Source organism: Xyrauchen texanus, chromosome 34 (assembly GCF_025860055.1).
Source record: "Xyrauchen texanus isolate HMW12.3.18 chromosome 34, RBS_HiC_50CHRs, whole genome shotgun sequence".
Classification (NCBI taxonomy): Eukaryota; Metazoa; Chordata; class Actinopteri; order Cypriniformes; family Catostomidae; genus Xyrauchen; species Xyrauchen texanus.
The window spans coordinates 35,554,428-35,567,513 of NC_068309.1; the positions used below are offsets into that span (position 1 = coordinate 35,554,428).

Here is a 13,086-nt window from a genome sequence, read left to right on the forward strand (position 1 = left end):
CAGACACATGACCACGCCCCCCCATGCCACAAATTTCTTAAAATTCAAATTAAAAAAATCATTTTTAGTTTCTTAGCATGTTGACAGCTCTGGTCAGTAGTGTATTTGTTGTCTGAGCTCTGTATTTGCTGACTGAAAGTGAAAGTGAAATGGTACTTGGTTGGAAATGAAAGAGAGAATTTACTTCTTTATTTTTCTGAAGTATTACTTCACATCCTCTAGTCAGCAGATGGTCATTCTTTAGATCAGTAATATTAATGCATCCTGTGCATGGTTCTATTTTGAGAACGACAGTCATTTCCAGCTCTCCTACCATTACTGCCATATGCCATGGCATCATGAAGAAATAAAAGGAAATACTGACATACTTATAGACTTCCCAGGTAACACAAGCAGGACATCAAAAGAAATGTGCCTGTATGACTTTTTCTTCCATGGACCACATAAGAAGAAATTTAACATAATGTTCTTGCTTCTCTGCGGCTGTCAAGCTCCCAAAAAGACTTAACAGTCCTAATAAAAGTCACATACAAGTAGTCAAATCATGCGCTATAATCCATGTCTTCTGAAGTTATGTGTGAAGAAGAGACCAAAATTTGAAGGTGAAGTTGTGTAATTTCTGGAGCGCTAAATAGAATCACAATCAAGTAAAGTTTGGGGCATTGACTACATTTACTTGGACACCAGAAAGAGGCTTATTACCTCAATGCCACAATGTACCAGCACATATATGCGAATGTGGGGGACCATCAATATTTTACATTGTGTGTGTAAATGGGTACAGTGTATGAGCTTTTCCCACTGCACTCCCAGAAATGTTGAATTCTTTCCCCTGTGTTTACTTGCTGTTGGGCTCTATCCTATGACGTTTGTTCTTCGGTCTGTTCAATGCACATGCACACTCCTCAAAAACCTTTTAGAACGACGCTTATGTGTTTACATGGTCGCATTAAGCCGCATTCTCGAGGAGAAACGTAGGTGTGTTAAACCACTTTCTCTTAATACTTTAAACGGCATAAGGACATATGCATTCTCATTTACATGACGTTTCAGAACGGCACTTTCTGCAAAAACCCTGGAATAAACCGTTTTCCAAAGTGCATATAAACAAGGTTAATTAGCAATTCTTTGTCGTCCCGCTAGCGCTGCTTATGTACTTCAGCATTAAGTAATTTTTAGGTGAAAATCTTCCCTAAATTGCACTTCTGCATATTTTGGCTGGTGTGATACATCTAGATGAGCAAAATTAGAATATACGTGAAAGCAAATTACATTTGAGCCATGGCAGAGGGGAAGATTTTCACAGCAACTAACAATTAATTTGATAATCAAATGGTTATTTGAACGAGTATTTGAGTATTAAGGCAACTGCTCTTTGCCGATAATTCAGATTGTGCCATAAGTGTAATATATCTTATGCAGTGTAGCTTCTAAAGTAAATGTACCTTATTTAAAAGTTTTTTTTGTCTTTTCCGTGCAACTGAACAACTAAATATTTATCCGTTTTTCCACACAATCTAAAGTATTCTGAAGCTCTCGTACTCAAAAGCTTCCAAATTCTTTTAATTTCACTGAATGGAAAAGAGCAGAAAAGAGCTGCAAAATGTCTGCTTTTGTGTTCTAAAGAAGAAAGAAGGGCTTAAAACTAGAGGTCGACTGATTATGGATTTTGCCGATACGATAACTAAGACTGGGTGCATAATTTGGTACTTTTAACTCTAAACATGCCTGAAACACACCCGGGACTCTTATTTTGAAATGACAGAATCTTGCCTTTGTTACACTGCTCTGATTTTAATATTGACCAAATTGAATAAAAAAAAGAAACTATCAGCAACAATTGGCATACATTTTTGCAGATAACCGATAGTTCCAAAAAGAAACTATCGCCATCAATATATAGGTCAACCACTATTTAAAACTAAATTGTAAGTAGATGATGTGAGAATATTCAGTTTTGGGTGTACTATCCTTTTTAGACACTGTTTGCATGAAAGCCCAATAAATCAGACCCTTATCAGAGGAACACAGTGTCAGATATGAACTGAGAAGCGCACAAGTCTTCCAAGACCATTACTCCAATATTTGACATTTATAGGTGTTGAGATTCCTGTATGATCCAAGTCCTCCAACATCCATACAAGCAGTCTTTCCTCTGCTGAACCAAGAGAAAGCTTCTGCACATGACAGCCATCTGTCTGATGTGATGTGTGGAATCCACCAAAACGGAGCTGTTTGGATAAGTATAGCTGCTGACATACACTACTAGTCAAATTTAGACACACTTAACTGAAATTATGTTTCTTATGATCTTAAAAACTTTTGATCTTTGATCTATTTATGCTTTAAAAATGGTTTTGTAGACAAATATAAACTGCGCCTAAATATGTTTTTTTTTGTTTACAAAGCTAAAATGTTACTTTTATTTAATGAATGAGTTTAGATTGTTTTGAGATATATATATATCTCATTTTATCCAGTGAACCAATGTAAGCACCTTCAGACAACAGAGTCATTAGATCCGCTTCACTTTTGAAATGCATTAGTGGTTGGCGTGTTTTCTTTTTGCATGTCCTGTCCCAGTTCCTTCCCATCGTCGCTATGTGCTGCATCAGCACTACCGTTCACCAACTACCCATGTGTTCTCTTGGAAGAAATAAATGGTGTAGAGTGAATGAAAAGTTGTTTTGAGACTGAGATGTTGAGTGCCACAAACACAACACTGAAGACAGGAACTAGTCTAGAAGATATGGCACAAAAATAAGACAATCTTTTGACTATATAAAGCATTGAATTGCTTAAATTGCACTTTTAAGTGCAATAATATTTGCAATGATATGTTGGAAATTTGAGGAATCAAATTTTTCTTGATCTAAAGTACTATGAAAACTACAGATTCATTAATTCTTCACAGCAATTCAATCATAAGGCCACAAAATACATCATACAAAATCAAAGAACGAATGGGATTGATGTCATTTAGAACAAAATCTGGCCTTTGCGTTTGTTTTCAGTAGTTCGTAACAGCTCGCCTGGTCGAACCTTTAGGGAAACTTCTGGCTGCTAAACACCATCATGCTGTCATTGGTCCATGTCATCGGCATGTATGACCTGGAGCTCCATCTACTACTTTGTTTACATTTTCCAGTCAGTGTTCAATGCTTGCAATACCATGTCTTGCAAAGTTTTTGATTCATTAGTCTGCAAAAGGAATCAAATCTACTCAAATTCTCTCAAGTTCCCATTCACTCATGTGTCATCTGCAGTGAAAGCCATTCACACATTTGCCTAAAGTAACATATGCCTCTCTTATCATCATTCTTTTGTCTGTATTTTCCCAATTATTGCTCTTTTATACACCCATCCTTGCAGTAGTATCAGTGTCATCAAAAATGACAATAGAGTGTAATCAGTGCATGTTATGGCCATGTATAGCGTGATAGCGCATTAGTGTCATGAACTCAGAATGTAAACAAGACAAATGAAACATTTCTACTGCATATATTCTACTTTAAATCACCATTGAGTGGTTAAAACAGCTTCTTTTTCTGACCTCATGTGAATTCCACTCATAGAATGAGGCATAAAGCCATTGATAACACATTTTAAATGTTACGTTATTTTAGGTTTTGCATCTAGCGTCCTCATATCTAAACACCTACTCCTACAGCGGTGCGACAGATTGTTTGGAAACAGTATTTTGTTATTCGCCTGTTTAGAAGTTCTTTTTACCCCTGAATGAAATACGAATATGAACTTCTCTGGAAGTATATCGGGGCCTTCAGAGAATTCCCCCCTCAGTCTCACTTGAAGCCCTGCACACTAATAGATATGCCAACGCCGCCGCGCACATGGATTTTTACAGATTGTAAAATACAGGATATAGCAAAATCTCTGACTTTATTATGTAAATTATATAACAAATATATAAAAATAGTGATTTCAAAAGTACCTGTACTTCGGTACGAAGTCGATACTAAAATTAAAAAGATGTTACCACACCAGTGTTTGTGCAGTAACAGTAGTACAGAGCACTGACTCAATTCGGTCCCCGCACGCTGTTTTAGACACGTGTTCTGAAACTCCTTTTACACCGAAATCAAATACAAATTGTGATGTCCTAGTGCGATTATTAAACTGCAAATGGATGACATTTAATTAAATATACTGTATTCTCCATGTGATGTGCGCCGCAAAGTGAATGTGTGAAACTGCTAATATACTGAAAACAGACTGATCAAACCACGCCACACAACTTATCCGGAGGCGTGAAACTACAGACATCATGCAAAAATAAACGTTTGATTCAGAACAAAAGATTGACGCTCAACATTAAGAAATTGCACCAGAAATATATTACTATTATTTTGTAAAATGTTGTATGGAATATAAGTCAATGTTTTCATTTATAATGTGATGTTCTGTTGTGCAGCACATAATTTGACATAAAACAAGACCAATGAGCATGTTTACATGTACACCAATACGCTGATTACTACCAAAAATCAGCTTATTTAAAAATTTCCAATTTTGACTTGTCAAAGTTGTATTTTAATTTGATTAAAGTGTGGATTAATTAGATAAGACACATTTGATGATGACAATTTATTCAACTTTAAAATATGGCTGAACGATTAATCGAAATAAAATTGAAATCGATTTAATTAAATAAAGAAATAAATATTTTCAATGCGCACCTATGTGCACGGCTGTTTTGTCTGTAGTGCTTTCTTGTATACAACGGGATCATTGTATTACACGTGTGGTTTCAGAGTGGTTCTGTGCTGCATACACACAAACTCTATCTATGTGATGCCCTGAGTGACAGATCGTGCTCGGAGTTCAGTTAGGTGTGCTATCGTTATCGAAGCACGTTATTTAAAGTGCCCCAGATTTACTTTAATTGCACACTGTTGTAATTTCACATACCTCTATGTTTGACCGCTACAATTTACTATACGCATTTAAAATAATGAGAGCATGTTTTTGTTGACAGCAAGGCAGATGAGAGCATTTCACTGCATTAAAAGGCTGTTAACTCAACTTCAAACAACAGAAACTTCTGTCCCGTCATTTTTAAAAATAAAAGCTTACGCTGAAATTGGTTTGAAAAAAGGCTTGAGGGATACTGGGACTGCATAGTAAGTTTAGACATTTTTAAAGAAATACATTTCAATTAAATAATAATATTTCAATAAATAAAATAATGCATTATTATAGTAATAATGACAATTATTATTATTATACAATAATATACAACAGTTAGTTCCTGTCCTCGAATCTGATTGGACGAGAGACGTTCCATGAGCACTGATGGTCTGATACCATCAGCATTCGGACGCTTCACTGTGTGGATCACTCCGCTTGTGTTTGTGCTGTTCTAAACTAAAGTGTAAAAGTTATGTGTCTCTTTTTACATGTGTTTTTTTTACATTACATATGTTAGCCAGCAGGTGGTGGCAAAAAATTATTTTTGTGTGTAATATGAGCCAGTCCATGATCGCTCGTATTACTACTACACTACTAAAGCTAGGAAATAGCTTTAAACGGCTTTAAACGAACAACTTCAGCATTACGGCTCATCACAGCTGAGAGACACAACAGACTGATTAATTACACAATTCAAGGCCCTTACCTCTTACCGGAGTTTCCACATTGGATACATTGGATAATTGCAATTTTTTTCAGCAAATAATCACAATTTGATTTTTTGGCCGAATCGTTCAACCCTACTTTAAAACATGGAATAAAGAAAAAATAAATAAAATGGAAAAACAATTATTGCTTTCATATTTCATACTTAATAAAAAAAACTTGTTGCAATGTTTATTTTATTTTAAACTACATTTAATTTAACTCAGTAAACCATTGACAAATTATGATTTTTACTGTTTAAAATATAGATAACATCTATTGTAGTTAGTTCTATACTTGTTAATTATTTGGTCAGAACATGAAATGCTTTTAATAAATTAAAACAAGTCTTTTCACTGCCTAACAATCCACTGTAAAGAAAAACAGCTCTTATCTAAATGGACAGATAAACATTGTTCAGAATTTTATAAGCAGCAACATATGCTGAAACTAATTGCTTCCAGATTGAAATGACTGTTTATTGAACATTCATGAAGGCAACAAAAACATTACATGCAATACAGCAGAAAGCTCAATTAACTTTAGCAGAGACAAACACTCATTCTCAACTGAAACAAATGCAGAATCCACAATCTCTGCACAAAGATACATATTAGGCACAATATAATATATGTATTTTTTTATATTTTCAGAAAGCTGTGGCACAGCAAATACTGGGGTTTACTGTCCATTTGTACCAATTGACTCAATTGCTTAAGTTGCACTAAGTGCTTCTAATAATAGCGGGTTTCCGTTATAAACTGTGTACAAACTGTGTCTCTCACAAACTCCTTAAGGTTTAGTGCTTTGATCTGTGTATAAAGTTATTTTCACAAACAGATCACTATCCTAAATCAATAGATTATATTATTATTAGGGCTGTCAATTTTAAGGCCTTTCCACTCCAGAGGTGACACTATAACCTAATGCCAATGATCGCCATTAGCACATTCACACCTTAACAATAGGTGGCGCTAGTCGACACACAATTTTACCCTGGTACGGTAAGTGGCGCTTCCCTCTGCACATCATGGATCAGAAAAAGATCTACTGTCAAGTTTGTAAAACAATGGAATCACAATATGAAAGACAAACAAGCTAATTCTCTAGTGAGCGGATCGGTAAAATAAAAAGTTAAAATAAAGCTTCAGCAGCAAAGAGGAGTTTGTTATAGAGTTGCTCAATGAGAAAGAAAACTTTGAGAGACATTTTCACAAACTATCATAGTTCACCTGCTGGACAAGTTGACAAAGTATTATTGTATACATAGTCTGAGGGATGATTAGAAAAAGTTGAGTGTGAATATAATATTAACGCTTAAGCTAAAACATGTTATCAATTGGAACAATACTGATTATCTGCCATTTTGATGCATTTTTCCACTCAAGTCGTCGCATTCTCAACATGGATATATGTAAAGGTGCTTTACAAACTCACCAAAACAATGTATCTTAGAAGATGACAAAATTAGGCTGCCTATCTTTTGAAACAGTCATGAGTGGGCTTACTGTATTGTCTATATGCATTTTTTTTTAAGGGAAAATCAGATAACCTAGATATCTAACCATCAGATAGGCCTACTTGATCTTTAGTACTTTGACACACTTCTCTCAGAGAGAGCAATGAATACGATGTCTTTTCCTGTTGTACCATTAAAGCAGCCCATCTAATGACTGCCACATAAACTAAAGCATTCCTGTGGCTATCAGTGAAATCCATGTCGATCTCTCTAAATGCCAAGTTTACAATTCTTCCAAAAGCAAATGACATCAAACTCAGAGTTTGGCATCACAACATCAAGAGTAAAGAACAGCCACACTGCTGAAGTTTTCCATTATGCCTGATGTTAGGAAGGCTGGAGAGATTTTGGGACCAAGTACATAGCCATTATTATACTGGAACTAGTTTAAAAACTCACCTGAAGGTCGAAAAATTTACTGTAGCGTCTGAAAATGTTCTCATTGCTGCCATCAGACCAAGACACCTTGATAATGTAAACCTACAGTGGAAAAAAGAAAAGAAAATGATTGTTCATTACAATCCACTTGCATAGTAAAATTAAGAAAATAAGAAATTACATTTTGCAGAAAGATAATGAAGCATATCTTCGGAAGCATAAAGATATTTATTGTGTTATGCAATATATTATTTCCCACCGTTCTCAAGTCGTAATAATAGTACGAGATGGCAGAATCATAAGAAATCATTGGCTCGTACAAAAACGTACAACTTTTACTCCCACAGAGAAAAATAAACAACCCATTGAACAATGTTATTACAAGCTATGCTAACCCCAACCTAACCATAACCCCAAATCTAAACCTAACCATCGGGTGTTATTTCTTACTCAAACCCTAAACTTAACCATGATTTTACTAGCACAATCCCTTTAGTATACCAGGGAAGAAAGAAAACATTGGGGTGTGGAACAAGACTAGGAAAGCATATTACAGTCTATTGGCATGCATCAGTCTTGCATACACTCACTTAGTACTTCATTAGGAACACTATAGTCCTTTTAAAGCCCCTGACGTGGTCTTCTGCTGTTGTAGCCCATCCGCCTCAATGTTCAATGTGTTGTGCATTCTGTGATTCTTTTCTACTCACTACAATTGTACAGAGTGGTCATCTGAGTTACCATAGACTTTCTGTCAGCTCAAACCAATCTGGCTATTCTCTGTTGACCTCTCATCAATAAGGCATTTCCATATGCAGAACTGCTACTCACTGGAGGTTTTTTTGTTTTTGGTACCATTCGGAGTAAACTCTTGAGACTGTTGTGTGTGCAAATCCCAGGAGATCAGCAGTTAAAGAAATACTCAAACCATCAACAATCATGCCATGGTCGAAATCAATGAGATCACATTTGTCCCCGTTCTGATGGTTGATGTGAACTTTAACTGAAGCTCAATCTGCTTTTCCACTATCGGGCCAGTGCGAGCCAGGGCTATCAACTGGCCAGCCGGAGCCAATAGCCTCAGACCTCGAGCCACAAGACCAAAAACGATCTGTGTTCCCACCATTGGGCAAATACTAACTCTGCAGCGTTACCCAAAAACCAGCCCTTAATATGCCACTGCGGTGCCAACGTCACAAACCCCATCCATTTCACAAGCAAGAGGGAAGCTCAAGCTCATGTTATCGAGAAACATTAGTTTATTGAATGTAAACGCAAGATAAATTAGCATTGAAAACTCACCGACTGCGATTGCCACATTGTCCCGAGTGGTCTCTGCACTTACAGTAGGACAATTTCCCAGCACACAGTCAATAAAAGTTCATGGAAAGTAATTTGTACTGTGCCCACATTTCCTGCCCCCCCCCCCCCTGTACTGTTGTGTGCTGGATGCACAACCCGGGAAGTTCAGGTTGGGAACTCCGTCTTTGACACTGAACCTGCATCAGTCTCCGGTTGGCCTTATTTGGCCCAAGGGTAATGGGCCAAAGGCCACGAGAAAGCCACAAGATGGCACGATGAAGCCCCGGAAGTGACTGTGGGAATGTACTGGCCAGGCATGCACTAGCAGGGCCTCATTTGGCCAGATAGTGGAAACGCAGCCTCCATGTTAATCGTCTTCCAATATGTTCTGTCTCTGTTAATAAAGTCAGGAGAGAGCAGTGTAAATTTCACAAAGCAAAGCTTAGGCATGCGCCAGCCAACTCAGCTTCAGCAGCTCTCTTCTCTTGTTCCTGCCTGAACACGGTACCCTGAGGACTTCCAGCAAGGTGTTTCATCTCCCCAAAGAGACTGCTTTGACTTTTAAGAGGTCTCCAACCTCTTTTCATCTAGTCCAGATGGCAGTATATTTGCAAGGCACACAAAAATTGGGAAAGATTCACAAGTTTCACAAAGCCTTTTCCCTCCATAACACCACTTGCACCAATACAATAATTGTATTTTCACATTATCTTGTATTTATTATGCATGCTTTTCATTACTTCTCCAGGGATTGGACAATGATGTCAATAACAGCCCACCTCTCTAGCCTGGCGAACAAGTTCTTGTTCTCTGCTGTCCCAAAGAAAAATGTGCAGTACCAAAATCCATAATTTCATGTGTGTAATTTATGTTCTAGAACAAAATGTGAAAGTCTCTTCAAGTAGTTTTCACCACAGATCTTATTTTATTTCAATTCAAAATTCAAAAATCCCTAATTCTAAAAACCCATAGGAAATTCCTCAGTCACGGCTGAACAACTCTATTGCAGCTCTGAGGGCATAGTTACAGAATCACCCTTAAACTGATCAATAGCATGGCAGAGACAAGCCAGCATTATCATTATCACCACAACTTACTGCAACATGCTTTCTAAAGTTGTAGCTGCAATTCTGTATGCTGAAATATCTACTTGTTTTGGTGTCCAATAAAACCACTAACCATTTCGGTTTAAAGTTATATCCAATTTTACCACTTCCTTGCCATTACGACGGAACACTGTAAATCCTTATACCCCAAAACAACGATTTAAACAACTTTACATTTCAAATAATACACAAGTTTTAACAGAAGAATTAAATGTGATGTAAGAAGTAATTAACCAATGCTATAGAATATATTTTTATCTAATTAAATCACAGCATTTTGCACTTTTAAAAAATAGAAATCACACCGGGACATACGTACATCCAACCACTTTTCTAGAGATGTGAAGCTACCGTCTATAAAGAATGGCAGAAAGAGGGACCCAAACACAGGATGCAACGAACTGGGCTTTATTAATATAAAAACAGAATACAAACAAAACCTGTCACGATGGAGGGAAACAAAATCAAGAAAAGAAGCATGTGAATAAATATAATAGGTAATTAACAAAACCAAAACAAACAAAACAAAGAAAACCAGAAAAGGCAAGATAGAAAATATAACAAACTAACTAAGAACAGGAACTCACATGGACTGACTGACAAGACTGGACAGCAAACACAACAATCTGGCAGGGAAGACAAGACAAATAGAGAATATATAGGGAATAGGAATGAGCAACAGGTGCTACTGATCTTCAAATAAGCAGAGCAAATTGCTATGGCAACGCTGATTGCACCAGTGAGAAACACGAGGGAAAAAGGAAACAAAAGCACATGGACGACCTGACAACTGTCACAATCCTGCCATATCAAGAATAAAACAACTCAGCGAGTAAAGACTACCACCACTGGTGTTCGCAAGTTTGTGATTCCAGTCATGTCTCCTAAGCAACCAAATTGGCCCGGTTGCTGGGGTAACCTCCTCGTGGTCACTATAATGTAGTTCACTCTCGGTGGGATAGCCGCTACACTTAGCCAACCCACCACACCAAGCCAAGCCAATCTAACATGTTGAGTCAAGCCACTACATCAAATCAAGCTGCTACACCAAGCCAAACAACCACAAGTCAAGAAATCACATCTAGCTTTGCCGCCATGCCAAGGCAAACTCTCCTGTCTAATTAAATCAACCTCGCTTAGGCAAACCTACACATCTAGTAATGCTGCTATGCCAAGTCAAACTATTACATCAAGTCAAACCTTTACAACTAACCAAGCAGCCCAGTCAAGTCAAGCAGTAACACCAGCTCAAGCCTGCTCACCTAGTCAAGTTACCAAGCCAAGCCACCAAACCTAGTTTAGGTATTCCACCTTGGTCCATCCTGCCGGCACCACCCTGGTCTGTCCAGTCAACACCACACTGGTCTGCCCTGCAGGTGCTTCCCGTGCAATCGGAAGTTGCACAAATCTGACCTCTGACCCATAATTACGACTTGGGAATCTGTGAGAATTCTTTTCATTTTTGGAGTGAATGAAAGGATTTGTAATATTTCTAAATAAAGCTAATTGTTAGCACTTGCCATTTCAGTCATATTCATTTATGTATATCAGCTACCATTTGATGCATGTTGTACATTTTTACACCATGAATATGACTTGTTTTGAGCAAACTTCTATTATCGTCAGCAAGCTAACTGAGTATAATGTGTTATGGTGTCAAAAATAAAAGTTCAAGAAATATGTATGAATGAAACTCATGTAGTCCATGTTTCCTGTTCTTTCCGACAACAAAGCACTTGAACACGACATACTCGGAATTACCACTTCAGAAGTGGTAAAATTTCTTTAAAGTATATAGTTTCTTCAACACTAGAGCCATCGACTGGAATTGCAAAAATAAACAATGTTTTCAAAACAGCTTTCTGAATACGCCTCTCGTCTGCTGTTGTTCAAACAACCAGATAAACCCGCCCCCAACTCGACATTAGTTGAGTAACTTTGTTGTGGCGGGTCTAAGAGGGTTGCTCAAAATACAATAATTTTTATAGCCCCACAGAGACAGGGTGTTTACAGTTTGAGAAGATTAACCTATGAATGGCTTACTAATTGTTGTCTCTGAATATTAAGTTGGGATGGAATAAAGTATTATAACACTGAAAAAGTTGTATATACACTTCAGCTTTAAAATTCGAATATAATTCAAATTTTGGTAATATTTTAGTGAACATTTCGGATTTGACAGACCTAAAGAGAAATAATTGACAAATATCATTTTTGTCATAGTCGTGCTTCCCTACATCACATTACCGCAGCTATCAACCTTGACAGGAGTGACAACATTGCACAGTGACAGCTTATTGTTCATGTGATGTTTTGTTCTGAATGACGTAAAGCCTGGTTGCTTCATAATAAAAAAATAAATCAATTACTCATACTAACCGGGAATTGCAGTAAAACAAATACAGAACTGAAATTAGAGCAGAATAACCTCATGTGGTCAACTGGATGTCATGCCATCTGGCTCGCCAAGTGCTTGGGGAAAAAAGAAGGATCCTACATCCTGCCATTGTTTTGTTTTTTTTCACATGACTGGACAGTTAGTTTTGCAAAAGACTTGTAGAATTTATTACTATTTGAAATAGTGATGTTGAAACCTAATATAACTATTCTATAACCTGTATTCTACAACCTGTATACAAAAACAAGTCCAGGTGGCCAAACATTTCACTCAAAAAAATAAAAACAATAAAATATATATCAAATAAATTATGACAATTATGCACACAACAAAATTTCATCGCTGTAATGCATACAGATTCTCATTAGATTCTCATTACTGTAGTAGTATTTTTACAGTAATACAGTACAAAACTTCAGTAATACAATGTTGTTATTTTTTTAAATCAGAAAAATCAAAGGCAGTTTAAGAAACACAAACATGATACAGCTGTTTTTTTTGCACTGCCCTAGATTTCTGTCATTTTAATTAAAGAAAAAGTAGACTTTTTCATATTATGGCAATGGTGGAAATGTGATTGTAATGAAAATAATGACACAATGCAAAAAAAAACTCCAAGGATTAAAGAGATAGTTCACCCAAACATGTGTATGAGCATCTCAGCTCTGTTTTTCATCACAATGCAAGTGAATGGTGGCCAGAACTTTGAAGATATAGAAAAGGTCCGAAAAGCATATAAAGGCAGCATA

General features: G+C 36.8%; 1 protein-coding gene across 4 annotated transcripts in view; it reads right to left on the bottom strand.

Moving 5' to 3' along the window:
* Nucleotides 1–13,086, bottom strand: part of sh3pxd2b (SH3 and PX domains 2B) — a 61,825-nt gene that overhangs the window by 45,914 nt on the left and 2,825 nt on the right. For all 4 annotated transcript variants that reach the window (XM_052103775.1, XM_052103773.1, XM_052103774.1 and 1 more), the window contains exon 2: nucleotides 7,553–7,633. In XM_052103775.1, the coding sequence (XP_051959735.1) occupies nucleotides 7,553–7,633 (81 nt within the window). The remainder of the gene's footprint in view (nucleotides 1–7,552; nucleotides 7,634–13,086) is intronic.